We start from the raw sequence: 17,525 nt of genomic DNA, 5'->3' as shown, positions 1-17,525 counted from the left end.
TGCTTTCTTTACTTAAAGGTGAAAAAGAAGTAAAAATACCCACTATCTACTGTTTAGATAGTTGCTTTCTTTACTTAAAGGTGAAAAAGGAGTAAAAATACCCACCATCTACTGTTTAGATAGTTGCTTTCTTTACTTAAAGGTGAAAAAGGAGTACAAATACCCACTATCTACCTTTTAGATTGTTGCTTTCTTTACTTAAAGGTGAAAAAGAGTAAAAATACCCACTATCTACTGTTTAGATAGTTGCTTTCTTTACTTAAAGGTGAAAAAGAGTAAAAATACCCACTATCTACTGTTTAGATAGTTGCTTTCTTTTCTTAAAGGTGAAAAAGAGTAAAAATACCCACTCTCTACCTTTTAGATTGTTGCTTTCTTTTCTTTTACTTTTTTTTTTCAGATTTCAGCACATCCTACTCCTTCCATCAGAGGGCAGGTATGTTGGGATCCCGGACGAGCCCCCAAGATGTTGGCTCTAATTTGGTTCCCAATCTGCAAGGAATCAACCAGAGACACAAGTTACTCTTCTGCAGAAGAGGGGAGAGGAGCCAGACACGGAGAACCGCAGTCAAACAACTGTCTGGGATCAACTCCACCGGTTCTCACCTCTCAGCTGCTTTTTATTATCACGTCAAGGAAAAGAGGGTTGGGTTGCTTTACATAGTCACCCAGATAGTTTCTTCAGAGAACTCTGCCACAGGATGTTCTAGGATGCTCTTACAAGGCACAAAGCTGACTCGTCTATGACAGACAGTTTGATAACACCAGAAGAGTGAGTGAGCATTTCTGATCTCCAAACAAACATTGATAAAACAAGAAGAGTGTGTAGCGTTTCTAATCTTCAAGCAAACATCCAAAGAACAGTTAATAATGTGTCATAAAAGAAAAGGGTCCAAAGAAGAAACATAAAAGAATAATAATATGAAAACATATAAACTCATAATTTAAATAACCTTAGATAATGATTTTTTCCAACATGCAGGAACATGTTTTAAATAACATGTGCACATTTAAAAAGATATCTCAAACTTATATTAGGATCTAGCAACAACCAATAATTTCTTGTTGTCTGGTACCAGTTTTTAACCTAGCGCTTGTTTCCAACCCAAACACCATGTTTTTCCATTGTTCTACTTACAACACACCATCTATAATGTACTTCTTTTCCATTTAGTCAGGTACATTAAGTTTCCTGGCTCTAGTTGAAACATTTTTTAATTTTATTTTTTATTATTATTCCTTTATTTAACCAGGTAAACCCCGTTGAGATCCAAATCTCATTTTCAAGAGGGACCAGCGCAAAAACTTTGCAATACATAGCAACCTGGTTACAAGATAAAAACAATTAATACATATGCACAAGTATAAAACAATAAAAACAATTTAAAACAATGACACTGTTTCATAGAATCTTGTTGCCTATCTTTAAACTGCTCGAAATAAGTCCAGTGAATCATTTCCGACATCTTAAATTCAGACTGCAACTGATTCCAGGCTGTGGGGGGAAAACACTGAATGCCTGATTCCCTTTTTCAGTTCGACAGCGTGGGACATGCAGAAGAATAATGTTATTGGAGCGAAGAGAACGAAAACTGATAGTTCTATGTAGGAGAATGGATAAATATGCAGGGGTTAGACCGAGTAGAGATTTATATATAAGGATCATTAAATGATTGTTTCTCCGTTGACTTAAAGGAGGCCATTCAGGTTTTGCGTACAAATCATGATGATGTGTCAAACGTCGACTACCGGTTATAAATCTTAAAGCGCAATGATACACAGTATTTAATGATTAAAGACATTTGGTCGAAGCATTCATATATAAAACATCTCCATAATCCAAAAGTGGCAGGAATGTATCTGCTACCAATTTTCTTCTAGCTTTGAGTGTAAAACAAGATCCATTTCGATAATAAAACCCAATTTTCATTTTCAATGTCCGTAGTAGATTTGCTCTGTGATTTTTAAAAGAGAGTTCATTATCTAGAATAAAACCAAGATATTTATAATTACTGACAAACTCGATTTGTGCTCCTACAGCAGTGGGACATAAAATTTTCATCCTCTTTAACACTTTTCTCCTTCCTTTGTGAAGAACCCATTTTTTATAACAGTGTTTTCATCCCGTTCCTTATGCCTAGAGTGGGCTCTACAGAACGGGGACAGGAAGAGTGGGGTGGTGGCAAGGTCTTGTTGCTGCAATTCTCGCTTCGACTCAACGGGTGATTGAGTGGAAAATTATCCACAACAAGCCCACCACTTACTTTTCCCACTGTTTTTAGGTGTCACACTTATTACCTTTCCCTTCGTGTGTGTGTTTTTTTACAATTCCCTTTTTTACTTTACTTGACATCAAACGGGGGACTTAAAACCACGCGTAAATTTCACTTACTTGGTTGATTCCTGCTCTGTCTTGGTTCGAGTCCCGTCAATCTGCCGATGGCAGAAGGAGGTGACCTAAGACGCTGGCCCAGCGAGGAAGTTACCCCCCGGGACTTTTCAGGACAGGTCCGAAGAACCTGACTGCCAGCAGATTCCAGCGCGTTGTACTCCTTCCGTCAGCGGCGGGTATGTTGGGAATCCGAACGAGCCTCCAAAATGTTGGGTCTATTTTAGTTCCTAACCTGCAAAGAATCAACCAAAAACACAAATAACTTTTCTGCAGAAGAGGGAAGCTGAGCCAGACGCAGAGAACCCGCCGTCAAACACTGTCTGTGATCAACTCTGCCGGCTCTCATTCCCCTACTGCCTTTTATTATGATTACAAGGAAGGAGGTTGGGCATTTTCACACAGTCCTTTACCACAACCTTTACCACAAGCTGCTCTGGAACCTTCCGTGGACATGCCCTTACAAGAACCACAAGATGTTCTGGGACCTTCTGTGGACATGCCCTTACAAGAACCACAAGATGTTCTGGGACCTTCTGTGGACATGCCCTTACAAGGGCATGAGGCTGACCGTTACCAATCAGTTTCATCAGGAAGCTGTTAACACAATAATGTGTAAATGTTTCTAGCCTACAGGCAAACACCCAAGAAACAGTTAATAAAGTACCACAAGAGAAATGAGTCAAGTATACAACACACAGAATAATAATATGAAAACATAGCCTTTCAAATAAACTCAGAAGTAAATGAACGTAGATAATAATTTTCCCAACACAAAGGTTTCTCTTTTGCACTCACCTTTATATGGTTTATCCACCCTTTTGGTGCGTTTGCATTGGCTAGCACTGTTGCTGTGCTTGTTTCATTGGCTGTCTGCTTGGACAGATGATCTCATATCCATCACTGTCTTAGAAACATTATGTCCTGATGTCTGTGCTAATGTCTCAGGATTGCTCAACCTCCTATGTCCCTTGCCTGCACAAGCTTTTCTCTGAAACGTTTACGTTGTTCAACACCCTGCTTCCATATAAGGCGTTGATCATCTCTGCTCTCCAGTTAGTTCCCCTTTTCCCCCTAACCTTTCGCCTACCATCTACCTCCAACACAACATCAGTGACCTTTAATCGCAGTTACATGTTTTACACCATCTCAAGTTCAATGTCAAACTCACATCCATACTTTTCAGTTTCTTTGATTTAGCATTCATTTATAATATTATAACCATAACTCATTAGTTACACTTATTATGATCTTAATGTGAATTATTAGAGATTTTTTCTGAAAAGAAACCAAGAATAATCCACGATTCTAGTTATTTGATACCAAAGTTACAGTTACTTGTTTTACTTGTAAGTATTTCCACAAGTGTATGTCTAAAGATTATTGTAAGTAAACCAGTAATATAATATAAGCTGCTACCCCCCCCGTGACCCGACACCGGATAAGCGGAAGAAGATGGACGGATGCATGGATGGATGAAATATAAGTATTTAATTTTGAATCTTATCCAATTACTCAAAATGTTTACACTTTATTCTTTAAAACTTTCATGCTTTGAAATAAGGAATAGTCTCTCAACTATTTTCAAGAATCTGCAAGCTGGGAACTTACTTCCTCTTTTTTCAGGAAACCTGCTCTTCCTGTCTCATGACTCTCTCTGTCTGACTATGATTTCTTATGATTAGATAGAAAAAAATAAATAGAATTAAAGCAAAGTTTGCAGGAGACAAAAACATCAAACACACAACCAGATTTATTTTATTCAAGTTTAATTGTACTGTTGGGCCTAGATGTCACTTGTGTGATTAATGTTAAAGGCAACTTTATTTATTGTTACTGTGTAACTAAAATCTCCAGCATGGGGAAGTGGGATGAGCTCGGGTTTTCTTGACGCCGGCCACATGCAGAACAAAGCCTGAATTAAACACAGGAACAACAGAGACTGGTGAAACCCTGAATCCCAGTAGGCCCAGTATGAACCCATCCCATGTCTGTGCTCATGTCTCAGGGTTGATCAACCTCCTATGTCCATTGCCTGCTCGACCTTTTCTCTGAAACGTTCACGTTGTTCAATATGTTTCTAAATAAGGCGTTGATCATCTCTGCTCTGCTGTTAATTCCCCTTTTTCCCTTAACCTTTCACCTTTCACCTACCATCTACCTCCAACATATCAGTGATGTTTAATTGCAGTTACACCTTTTTACACCATTTCAAGTTCAATGTCAAAATCACGTTTATAACTTCTTTAGCTTCTCTGATTTAGCATTCATTTGTAATTTTATAACCATACTCATAATCATTACTCTTATTATTATGTGACTTATTACAGATGTTTTCTTTAAAGAAACCAAGAATAATCCATGATTCTAATTATTTGATACCAAAGTTACAGTTACTTGTTTTTCTTGTAAGTGTTCCCACAAATGTAAGTGTAAGTATTAGTATAAGTAAACCAATATTAATATAAGTATTTTACTTTGAATCTTATCAAATTACTCAAAATGTTTAGATTTCATTCTTTAAAACTTTCATGCTTTAAAATAAGGAATAGTCTCAGCTATTTTTATAAATCTGCAGGCTGGAACTTACTTCCTCTTTTTCCAGGAAACCTGCTTTTCCTGTTTCATGACTTTCTCTGTCTGACTATGATTTCTTATGATTAGATAGAAAAAAGTAGAATTAAAGGAAAGTTTGCATGAGACAAAAACAACACACACACAACCAGATTGATTTTATTGACACTTAAGTCTACTGTTGGGCCTTAATGTCACTTGAGTGATTCATTTTAAAGATAACTTTATTCATTATTACTGTTAAACTAAAATCTCCAGCATGGGGAAGTGGGATGATCTTGGGTTTTCTTGACGCCGGCCACATGCAGAACAAAGCCTGAATTAAACACAGGAACAACAGAGACTGGTGAAACCCCTGAATCCCAGTAGGCCCAGTATGAACCCATCTTCATGATGAGCTGCTAGGAAGGAGGCGTTGTCTCTGAAAGCAGCCAAAGACCTGAACTGTGACGTTCAGGAAGTAGCAGATAAAAAAGCTTAAAGTAGGAAGTGTTCAGAGTTTGGAGCCACATCCTGATCACATCAAGAGACGAAGCTTCACTCCACATCCAGAGGAAACATGGACCAAACAGCTCTGATGCTGCTTCTGTGTCTCTGCAGCTCAGGTAGGACTCCACTTTCAAACAAAAACACTAATATTCACTAGAGTTCAAATTAAAAATGATCGACTGATAAACATGTTAAATTTTACAAACAAAAAACTGGAAACTGTTTCTAGTCTCAGATCATAGAGCTGCTGCTACACAGTTAGTGATGTTTATATTGTCTACTTGCTGCTAAGGAGCCAATAAAATCAAGAATTGTTGGTTTTTGTGTTTTTATGATGTAAAGCACTTTGAACTGCCTTGTTGCTGAAATGTGCTATAAAATAAATCTGATTGATTGATTGATAAGGAGAAGCTGCAGAAACTCTGCACCAGCGCTGAATCTGCGCAGTAAACAGGTGGAGCCACATAAAATGGCTCCTTCTGCATGAATTCTCTCATCTTCCTCTTTGCTCCACAGGTTCTCTATGAGGTTCTGGTCAGGCCCGTTTGCTGGCCAACCGAGCCCAGTAGCACTACGGTCATTGGACCGGCTTCTGGTACCGCTGGTTGTGTTGGTGAAAACGTTTGAGCTCCGTCTGACGTGGGAGTGTCTCAGGCAGGATGTGGAACTCGCCTGCTGCAGATTAGAATCAATCAACCAATCGATCAGTTTATTTGTAAAGCACATTTCAGCACCAAGGCGGTTCAAAGTGCTTTACATCATAAAAACACAAAAAGTCCTAAAGACACCACACAGTAAACCAGTAAACAGTACATTTTGTCAAAGTGTCGTCGTTACACATCAAAATGTTGTTCAGTGTTTCATTTATTATGTTTCTAAAGCAAATCTGACCAGCTGGGTTTTTAGTCCAGATTTAAAGGAACTCAGAGTTTCGGTTGTTTTGCAGAGTTAATGGTTGAAACAGCTTTTCAATAATTTAGCTGATGGATGAAAGGTTGGAGATCGGCCTGTAATTCTGCAGTAATGATTTGTTCAGATCGTTTTATTTTTTTATATCAGTGGTTTGAAAACTGCTGGGGGAAAAAACCTGATGAGAGCAAAGAGTTTAATATTTGAATCAGATCAGATGAAATGACAGGCAGGACTTTCTGAAGAAAAGTTGTGGGTGTTATTATCTTTGGGCATAGCATCCATATTAGATTTTGTGTGGCAGTGAATGTTGACCCTCTAATATTTTTAATTTTCTCTGCAGCATATTTGGCAAATTCATTGCAGGCCGAGTTTGATTGCAGGTCAGGTGGTTTGTCAGCCTGTCAACTGTGGCAAATAAAGCTCAATCATTGTTCATGTTTTTGTTTATGATTTCTGCAAAGAATGTTTTCTATGCATGTTTTAGTGTGGAGTGATAGCTTCACAGTCTTTCTTAATAGATTTCTTAATAAACAAAGTTGAGTTTTACTCCATTTACGTTCGGCCCTACGGCTAAATTGTCTTGCAGATCTAAATGTTTGAACATTTTTCCATGGAGGTTTGTTCCTACCAGACACGACCTTCACTTTAATTTAGACAAAGAAATCAATGACATCTGAAATTTTACGATGGAAATTATCTACCAGCTCATCTACAAGGTTAGATGAGCTGCTCTGATTCTGATTGCTCTGCATTCAGAATCAGAATCTGTTGGATTTGACAACTTTTTACACAAAAACAATGAATTTGACTTTGGTTGGTTTCAGTAAAGACATAAAATATAAATGGGTAGAAAAGGTGAATAACAAAAAACAATTCAGGTCTTACTACAGAGGGTAAATAACATTTAGGTCTGGGCTTTAACTAGGCCATTCCAACATAAAGCTGCTTTGATCAGAACCATCCATGATAGCTCTGCCTCTAACAGGAGGAAGAAACAAGAGAAGATCAAATAAACACGATCAACAGGATCCTGTCAACACATCCTGAATCTGTCTTTGCTTTTTGTAACCCAACATGTAAATGTTGTTTCTTCCAGCGCTGTCTGATGAACTCAGACTGGTAGCAGGAAGGAGTCGCTGTGTTGGCAGACTGGAGAAGAAGAATCTGGGAGCCTGGAAACCAGTGAATTATTGGAACTGGTACATGAACTTAACATCAGCAGCTGCAGCTTGCAGACAGCTCCACTGTGGATCTGTGGTGTCATCACGAAGAGATGAGGACTACAATCTAGAGATCATCTGTTCAGGTGATTTCATATCCTGGCCATTGCCTTCCTGTTCTGCTTCCAACTCCACTTTAAAAAAATTCTCACTTCCAGCTCAGTCTGGGCTTCTTCCACTTCACCTGGATTCACTCTGGTAGATTTTCTACCGGACCAATCAGCGAACAGAAGGAGAAGTTTGAACGATGATTTATTTTCTGTTATTTTAGAAACATAGTCTCTGTAGTTTTAGCAATGCAGTGGAGGAAGTTCAGTCCATGGTGGCCACACTTCCAAATATTGAATTAACTTTAACGTCTCTTCTCTGTTTTGTGGTGGACAAATTATTGTAAGGTAATATCTGCTGGTTGTATTGTCTTCATTCTAAATGCTTGTGATTCTCACCAAATGAAGATGTTTGGGTTGCAAGCACAAGGTTGGGAGATGTTTTCCTGCAGCTGCATGAGAACCAGAGCGTCTCTCCCTCAGCCTTGGTATAAAACTCCTGCTGTCTCTGCCTGAAAGAGTTTTCAATCAGAAATGTTTCACTATTGATCCTCTTATATGTTCTCTGTATTGTGCACAATATGCTAGTAAACCTGATTGAGTGATTCCATCTAACAGTGCTTGGTAATTGATTTTTTCTACATGTTTACAGCCCAGGAAACTTCCAGTAAACTTCTTAGTGTGGATCTGGTGCATTGCATGTCATGGACAAACGTTAGCAACTGGGTGAAATTTAAAAGCTCAACACAGTCCAGACTCTCTGGATGAATCAAAGTGTATGTCAGGTCTAAATACCTATTAGAGACAATTTAAACAAATACAGGAAAGACAAGAGAGTTACATTCTTTTATACTCGCGAGGAGAGCAGACAGAGAGATGTTTCCAGTTACAAATCTCCACCTACTCTGGAAACACATCTCCCGCTCCCTCTATTTTATTGATCTTTAGGAACCCTGCCACAAGGGGCGCTGCAACCCTATGGGGTGGGGTCAAAGCATTCATCACATGGTTGCAGCGCTAAATAACATTCACTTCTAGACACATGTTATCTATACTCTAAATCTTTCTTGCTCCAGGCCCGGTGTGAAACAAGACACATTGCATAGCTTCAAAGCAACGGCTTTGTATCACAAAGCAGCACAGAGCAATTAACACCTCTGTCTTGTAGGAAGTCCTGCAGGGCAACAGCTGCTGAGAGTAGCTGTCACCCCTATTTCCCAGGGCAGTCTCAGGATAGAATCAAAGTTATTTAACACACAGAAACATTATCTAAATGTAACTACAAGGCTACATGATACAACAAATATTTGATAATTACTAAAAATACAATTTACCTAACAGTGTAGTTACAGAGTGGCTGGTTTTTACCAGGTTAGTGATTTAATGAAGTTTGATTAGATTAAAGGGGAACCAGTGGAGCAGATTCAGGGTTATAAAAACCTCAATGTCATTGAGAAGAAGCTGATCAAATATTGAACTTCCTCCACAAATTAAGTTTAAAGTGTAAAAAGATGATAGTTTTCTATTATTCTGTGATTAAATCTGTTCTCACATTTGCTTTGTAGAAGACAAGGATGAAATATTAATAATTGATAATTCATAGGTTCTTTGTGATGTTGTAGTGTAATTTTCTCTGTTTGCTTTAAGTTTTTTTCCCACCCATCTCCAGGGCCGGCCTGCAGTATAAGCAGATGCTAAAAGTGCAAAGAATATTAAACAGTAGATTTAAAAATAACAAAACTCTGCCCAGCTCCCCTCTCCACCCGTTCTCCACTAGTTGGTTGGTTCCTCCACACAGAGTCTGCTCTGTATTGGAGCTTTGCTGAACAAACTGGAACCAAATTCAGTGAAAATGTTGAAGAAACTTTTTTCTTTCTGCATCCACAGACTCAGTCAGGCTGGTTCAAGGGAAGAACCGGTGCTCAGGCAGACTGGAGGTGAAGACCAACCAGTCGTGGTCCTCAGTGTGTGAAAAAGACTTTGACCTGCAGGATGCAGAGGTGGTCTGCAGGGAGATTGGCTGTGGGTCTCCTTCAGTCCACCAGGGGGCGCTCTATGGAGAAGCAGAGGCTCCAGTGGGGAGCAGAGAGTTCCTGTGTGAAGGCAGTGAGTCTGCTCTGCTGAACTGCAGCAGCAGGAAGAGTTCAGGTAGAAACAGCTGCTCACCTGGTCAAGCTGTTGGACTCACCTGTTCAGGTAGAGGAGGATCTGCAGACCTGCTGCTGTTCACTGCTTCACTTCCTTCATTAATGAACTCTCTGTCTCTGCTCACATCAAGACAACATCAGGTTGGTTGGAGAGGCCAGCCGATGTGCCGGGAAACTGGAGATGTTATATGAAGAAAATTGGAAACCAGTGGCTATTTGGCTTAGTCAGTGGACCATGAACTCAGCTGCTGCAGTTTGTGCTGGACTGCATTGTGGTTCTGCTGTTTCAGCAAGAAAGTCAAAGGAAGCTTCAGAGAGACCAGTTTGGAGGATCTGGTCTGACTGTTTGAAGTCAGGATCTCCATTAAATAGCTGTGTACCTTCTAATAGTAACAGTGATCAGAGCCTTGAGTTCATCTGCTCAGGTAACTCTGAACTCTCATATTTATTTCTTTTAAAATGTTTCTTCCATCAGGTTCCAGATGTCTGCAGAGAAACCGTCACCTTTAACTAAGAACCTGAAACCTTGAGGAGAGAGAAACTAAAATAATTTAGATATGAAGATAAAGTTCTCAGTTTAGCCACATAGATGAACAAAAACTCATCATTTTAATAACTTTTAATCTCTGCTGCTTTAAAGTCGATGCATCAAAATCCCAGGAGGAGTTCAAGGAAATCAGACATTTTCAAAACCTGAAAATTAACAGAAAATTAACTTTGATCCAAAATGGTGGACTTCCTGTTTTTAGTGAAAATAGCAGGAAAACCTTTTGTTTGTTATGTTTGTTGGCCTGGCTGAACTAGGGGGCGCTGTTGAGTAATTTTGCCAGATTTATTTTTAAATCAACTGAAATACAAACAATACCAGATTGTAAAGTTTGATTTACATTTAGTGACTTTATTAACATGTTTATGTCCCAAAAATATGATAAATTCAGCAGAAATATAAATGAATGATAAAATTCCAGGTACAGTCGGTTTCACTTCACCTTTGATGCTCTGAGTTTTTCTAGTTTGGTTTTCTTGGCCTTTATTTTTATCAAACTCAGAGATGTTTCCATGTGTATCTATAAAAATAAAGTTCTGAAATATTTTAAACCTTTTTTCTTTCTGCATCTACAGACTCAGTCAGGCTGGTTCAAGGGACCAACCGGTGCTCAGGCAGACTGGAGGTGAAGACCGACCAGTCGTGGTCCTCAGTGTGTGAAAAAGACTTTGACCTGCAGGATGCAGAGGTGGTCTGCAGGGAGATTGGCTGTGGGCCTCCTTCAGTCCACCAGGGGGCGCTCTATGGAGAAGCAGAGGCTCCAGTGGGGAGCAGAGAGTTCCTGTGTGAAGGCAGTGAGTCTGCTCTGCTGAACTGCAGCAGCAGGAAGAGTTCAGGTAGAAACAGCTGCTCACCTGGTCAAGCTGTTGGACTCACCTGTTCAGGTAGAGGAGGATCTGCAGACCTGCTGCTGTTCACTGCTTCACTTCCTTCATTAATGAACTCTCTATCTCTGCTCAGATCAAGACAACATCAGGTTGGTGGGAGAGGCCAGCCGATGTGCCGGGAGACTGGAGATGTTACATCAAAAAGAGTGGAGACCAGTGGATGTTTGGCTTCATTACTGGGACATGAACTCAGTTGCTGCAGTTTGTGCAGAACTGGACTGTGGTTCTGCTGTTTCAGCAAGAAAGTTATATGAAGCTTCATACAGACCAGTTTGGGGGATCAGGTCTGACTGTTTGCAGTCAGGATCTGCATTAATGAACTGTTTACCTGATGATGAAAACAGTGATCAGAGCCTTGAGTTCATCTGCTCAGGTAACTCTGAACTCTCATATTTATTTCTTTTAAAATGTTTCTTCCATCAGGTTCCAGATGTCTGCAGAGAAACCGTCACCTTTAACTAAGAACCTGAAACCTTGAGGAGAGAGAAACTAAAATAATTTAAATATCCAGATAAAGTTTTCAGTTTAGCCACATAGATGAACAAAAACTCATCATTTTAATAACTTTTAATCTCTGCTGCTTTAAAGTCGATGCATCAAAATCCCAGGAGGAGTTCAAGGAAATCAGACATTTTCAAAACCTGAAAATCTACAGAAAATTAACTTTTGATCCAAAATGGTGGACTTCCTGTTTTTAGAGAAAAAAGCAGGAAAACCTTTTGTTTGTTATGGTTGTTGGCCTGGCTGAACTAGGGGGCGCTGTTCAGCCATTTTGCCAAATTTATTTTTAAATCAACTGAAGAACAAACACTTCCAGATTGTAAAGTTTGATTTACATTTATTGTATTTATTAACATGTTTATGTCCCATAAATATGATAAATTCAGCAGAAATAAAAATGAATGATAAAATTCCAGGTACAGTCGGTTTCACTTCACCTTTGATGCTCTGAGTTTTTCTAGTTTGGTTTTCTTGGCCTTTATTTTTATCAAACTCAGAGATGTTTCCATGTGTATCTATAAAAATAAAGTTCTGAAATATTTTAAACCTTTTTTCTTTCTGCATCCACAGACTCCGTCAGGCTGGTTCAAGGGACCAACCGGTGCTCAGGCAGACTGGAGGTGAAGACCGACCAGTCGTGGTCCTCAGTGTGTGAAAAAGACTTTGACCTGCAGGATGCAGAGGTGGTCTGCAGGGAGATTGGCTGTGGGCCTCCTTCAGTTCACCAGGGGGCGCTCTACGGAGAAGCAGAGGCTCCAGTGGGGAGCAGAGAGTTCCTGTGTGAAGGCAGTGAGTCTGCTCTGCTGAAGTGCAGCAGCAGGAAGAGTTCAGGTAGAAACAGCTGCTCACCTGGTCAAGCTGTTGGACTCACCTGTTCAGGTAGAGGAGGATCTGCAGACCTGCTGCTGTTCACTGCTTCACTTCCTTCATTAATGAACTCTCTGTCTCTGCTCACATCAAGAAAACTTCAGGTTGGTGGGAGAGGCCAGCCGATGTGCCGGGAGACTGGAGATGTTATATCAAAAAGAGTGGAGACCAGTGGCTGTTTTTAATAGTTACTGGGACATGAACTCAGCTGCTGCAGTTTGTGCTGAACTGGACTGTGGTTCTGCTGTTTCAGCAAGAAAGTCAGAGCCAGTTTCTTACAGACCAGTTTGGAGGATCTATTCTGACTGTTTGCAGTCAGGATCTCCATTAAATGACTGTTTACCTTCTGAGGAAAACAGTTATGAGAGCCATGAGCTCATCTGCTCAGGTAACTCTGAACTCTCATATTTATTTATTTTAAAATGTTTCTTCCATCAGGATCCAGATGTCTGCAGAGAAACCGTCACCTTTAACTAAGAACCTGAAACCTTGAGGAGAGGGAAACTAAAATAATTTAAATATCCAGATAAAGTTTTCAGTTTAGCCACATAGATGAACAAAAACTCATCATTTTAATAACTTTTAATCTCTGCTGCTTTGTAGTCGATGCATCAAAATCCCAGGAGGAGTTCAAGGAAATCAGACATTTTCAAATCCTGAAAATCTACAGAAAATTAACTTTGATTCAAAATGGTGGACTTCCTGTTTTTAGAGAAAATAGCAGGAAAACCTTTTGTGTGTTATGGTTGTTGGCCTGGCTGAACTAGGGGGCGCTGTTCAGCCACTTTGCCAAATTTATTTTTAAATCAACTGAAATACAAACAATACCAGATTGTGAAGTTTGCTTTACATTTAGTGGATTTATTAACATGTTTATGTCCCAAAAATATGATAAATTCAGCAGAAATAAAAATGAATGATAAAATTCCAGGTACAGTCGGTTTCACTTCACCTTTGATGCTCTGAGTTTTTCTAGTTTGGTTTTCTTGGCCTTTATTTTTATCAAACTCAGAGATGTTTCCATGTGGATCTATAAAATTAAAGTTCTGAAATATTTTAAACCTTTTTTCTTTCTGCATCCACAGACTCAGTCAGGCTGGTTCAAGGGACCAACCGGTGCTCAGGCAGACTGGAGGTGAAGACCAACCAGTCGTGGTCCTCAGTGTGTGAAAAAGACTTTGACCTGCAGGATGCAGAGGTGGTCTGCAGGGAGATTGGCTGTGGGCCTCCTTCAGTCCACCAGGGGGCGGTCTATGGAGAAGCAGAGGCTCCAGTGGGGAGCAGAGAGTTCCTGTGTGAAGGCAGTGAGTCTGCTCTGCTGGACTGCAGCAGCAGGAAGAGTTCAGGTAGAAACAGCTGCTCACCTGGTCAAGCTGTTGGACTCACCTGTTCAGGTAGAGGAGGACCTGCAGACCTGCTGCTGTTCACTGCTTCACTTCCTTCATTAATGAACTCTCTGTCTCTGCTCACATCAAGACATTATCAGGTTGGTGGGAGAGGCCAGCCGATGTGTCGGGAGACTGGAGATGATGTATCAAGATGAGTGGAGACCAGTGGTTACATGGGATCGTTACTGGGACATGAACTCAGTTGCTGCTGTTTGTGTTGGACTGGACTGTGGTTCTGCTGTTTCAGTAAGAAATTCAGAGGAAGCTTCATTCAGATCAGTTTGGAAGATCCAGTCTAACTGTTTGAAGTCAGGATCTGAAGGAAAGAACTGTGTACCTTATGGTGTAATCAGTGATCAGAGCCATGAGATCATCTGCTCAGGTAACTCTGAACTCTCATATTTATTTATTTTAAAATGTTTCTTCCATCAGGTTCCAGATGTCTGCAGAGAAACCGTCACCTTTAACTAAGAACCTGAAACCTTGAGGAGAGGGACACTAAAGAAATTTAAATATCCAGATAAAGTTCTCAGTTTAGCCCACATAGATGAACAAAAACTCATCATTTTAATAACTTTTAATCTCTGTTGCTTTGAAGTCGATGCATCAAAATCCCAGGAGGAGTTCAAGGAAATCAGACATTTTCAAAATATCTGGGGAACATGGAAAATTAAAAAGGATGGGTTTCTCTAAAATATATTACTCATCGTGTAAATCTGGTCATAGACAGGGCATAGCCACGTTAATGTCACACAGATTTCCATTTGAACTTCCTTCTGAAACAAATGACAAAAAAGGAAGATATTCATTGATAACCGGTAGAATAGATGGAGTCAGTATAACAGTATGTAAACGTTCCTCCATCCATCCATCCATCCATCTTCTTCCGCTTATCCGAGGTCGGGTCGCGGGGGTAGCAGCTTCAGAAGGGAGGCCCAGACTTCCCTCTCCCCAGCCACTTCTTCTAGCTCCTCCGGGGGAATCCCGAGGCGTTCCCAGGCCAGCCAAGAGACATAGTCCCTCCAGCGTGTCCTGGGTCTTCCCCGGGGCCTCCTCCCGGTGGGACGTGCCCGGAACACCTCACCAGGGAGGCGTCCAGGAGGCATCCTGACCAGATGCCCGAGCCACCTCAACTGGCTCCTCTCGATGTGAAGGAGCAGCGGCTCTACTCTGAGTCCCTCCCGGATGACTGAGCTTCTCACCCTATCTCTAAGGGAGAGCCCAGCCACCCTACGGAGAAAACCCAGAGGAGGTCTTCGAAGTACTCTGCCCACCGGCCCACAACGTCCCGAGTAGAGGTCAGCAGCACACCATCCCCACTATAAACAGTGTTGGTGCTGCACCGCTTCCCCCCCCTGAGACGCCGGATGGTGGACCAGAATCGCCTCGAAGCCGTACGGAAGTCTTTCTCCATGGCCTCTCCAAACTCCTCCCACGCCCGAGTTTTTGCCTCAGCAACCGCCCGAGCCGCATGCCGCTTCGCCCGCCGGTACCCATCAGCTGCTTCCGGAGTCCCACAGGCCAAAAAGGCCCGATAGGACTCCTTCTTCAGCCTGACGGCATCCCTCACCGAAGGTGTCCACCAGCGGGTTCGAGGGTTGCCGCCGCGACAGGCACCGACAACCTTGCGGCCACAGCTCCGATCGGCCGCCTCGACAATGGAGGCACGGAACACGGTCCACTCAGACTCCATGTCCCCCACCTCCCCCGGGACGTGTTCGAAGTTTTGCCGGAGATGGGAGTTAAAGCTCCGTCTCACAGGGGATTCCGCCAGACGTTCCCAGCAGACCCTCACAACACGTTTGGGCCTGCCAGGTCTGACCGGCTTTCGCCCCCACCACCGGAGCCAACTCACCACCAGGTAGTGGTCAGTGGACAGCTCTGCACCTCTCTTCACCCGAGTGTCCAAGACATACGGCCGCAGATCCAATGAAACGATGACAAAGTCGATCATCGAACTGCGGCCTAGGGTGTCCTGGTGCCAAGTGCACATATGGACACCCTTATGCTTGAACATGGTGTTCGTTATGGACAATCCATGGCGAGCACAGAAGTCCAGCAACAGAACACCGCTCGAGTTCAGGTCGGGCGGGCCGTTCCTCCCAACCACGCCCCTCCAGGTCTCACTGTCATTGCCCACGTGAGCGTGGAAGTCCCCCAGCAGAACAAGGGAGTCCCTAGGAGGAGCACTCTCCAGTACCCCCTCTAAGGACTCCAAAAAGGGTGGGTAATCTGAACTGTTGTTCGGCCCGTAAGCACAAACGACAGTCAGAACCCGTCCCCCCACCCGTAGGCGGAGGGATGCTACCCTCTCGTTCACCGGGGTAAACCCCAACGTACAGGCGCCGAGATGGGGAGCAACAAGTATGCCCACTCCTGCCCGACGCCTCTCACCTTGGGCAACTCCAGAGTGGAAGTATGTCTAGCCCCTCTCAAGGAGACTGGTTCCAGAACCAGAGCCGTGCGTCGAGGTGAGACCGACTATTTCTAGCCGGAACCTCTCGACCTCACGCACTAGCTCCGGCTCCTTCCCCACCAGAGAGGTGACATTCCACGTCCCAAGAGCCAGTTTCTGCAACCGAGGATCGGACCACCAGGGTCCCCTCCCTCTGCTGCCACCCATCCCACACTGCACCCGACCCCTTTGGCCCCTCCCACGGGTGGTGGGCCCATGGGAGGGGGGGCCCATGTTTCCTCTTCGGGCTGAGCCCGGCCGGGCTCCATGGGTAAAAGCCCGGCCACCAGACGCTTGCCATCGTGCCCCCCCTCCAGGCCTGGCTCCAGAGTGGGGCCCCGGTGACCCGCGTCCGGGCGAGGGAACACCAAGTCCAAAGTTCTTGTCCATCATAAGGGGTCTTCGGGCTGCTCTTTGTCTGGTCCCTCACCTAGGACCTGTCTGCCTTGGGTGACCCTACCAGGGGCATGAAGCCCCAGACAGCATAGCTCCTAGGATCATTGGGACACTCAAACCCCTCCACCACGATAAGGTGGCAGCCCATGGAGGAGGTAAACGTTCCTCCTAGCAGTGATTTTTCATTTTATAAAAAACTATTTGATTTAATGGGACAATAAACTGGTATACTTTTTTGTGGAGGAGTTTGGAATATAAGATTTAATCCATAGCTGAATATAATCCCATGTCAGAATATGGTGTTATAGATATCTGGAGGAGTTTATATCCAACAAGCCGTGATTATACTCATTTCTCTCATGAGCATATGGTATACTCTAGAATAGGTTATTTCTTTACTGTTAAAAGAGATTGTCATAAGATTAGTAACTGTGAGATTGGCAACATTTACTTCTCTGATCATGCCCCCCTATTATTAACTTTAAAATTAGATGAGGACCCTAAAAGTACACAATGGAGATTATATATGAGTATACTGTATGACTGAATGACTTCCAATTTAAAAAAACTAATCAAATCGGACATAAACACATTTCTAAAAGAAAACAATAATGGAGAGGTTAGTCCAGAAATAGTTTGGGATGCACTAAAAGTGTCATGTTGTTTTGAACTCTCCGAACCCACATGAAAAGATACTCTCAGGAGA

At 42.2% G+C, this 17,525-nt stretch overlaps 1 protein-coding gene and 1 long non-coding RNA gene across 2 annotated transcripts in view; both read left to right on the top strand.

Annotated features, from left to right (window-relative positions):
• Positions 1–11,191: 11,191 nt before the first annotated feature.
• LOC111611984 lies at positions 11,192–12,428 on the top strand. The gene is made up of 3 exons (XR_002754338.1): positions 11,192–11,209; positions 11,286–11,585; positions 12,284–12,428. It is a non-coding gene; the product is annotated as an uncharacterized LOC111611984 (long non-coding RNA).
• A 1,516-nt stretch (positions 12,429–13,944) lies between these two features.
• LOC111612019 (scavenger receptor cysteine-rich type 1 protein M130-like) overlaps positions 13,945–17,525 on the top strand; it is a 37,538-nt gene continuing 33,957 nt past the window's right edge. The window contains exons 1-2 of the mRNA XM_023351684.1: positions 13,945–13,974; positions 14,057–14,350. Of these exons, the coding sequence (XP_023207452.1) occupies positions 14,107–14,350 (244 nt within the window). The 5' untranslated portion in view covers positions 13,945–13,974; positions 14,057–14,106. The remainder of the gene's footprint in view (positions 13,975–14,056; positions 14,351–17,525) is intronic.

This window comes from Xiphophorus maculatus, chromosome 18, assembly GCF_002775205.1.
Source record: "Xiphophorus maculatus strain JP 163 A chromosome 18, X_maculatus-5.0-male, whole genome shotgun sequence".
Lineage (NCBI taxonomy): Eukaryota > Metazoa > Chordata > Actinopteri > Cyprinodontiformes > Poeciliidae > Xiphophorus > Xiphophorus maculatus.
This window is presented reverse-complemented; position numbering and strand designations above follow the sequence as displayed.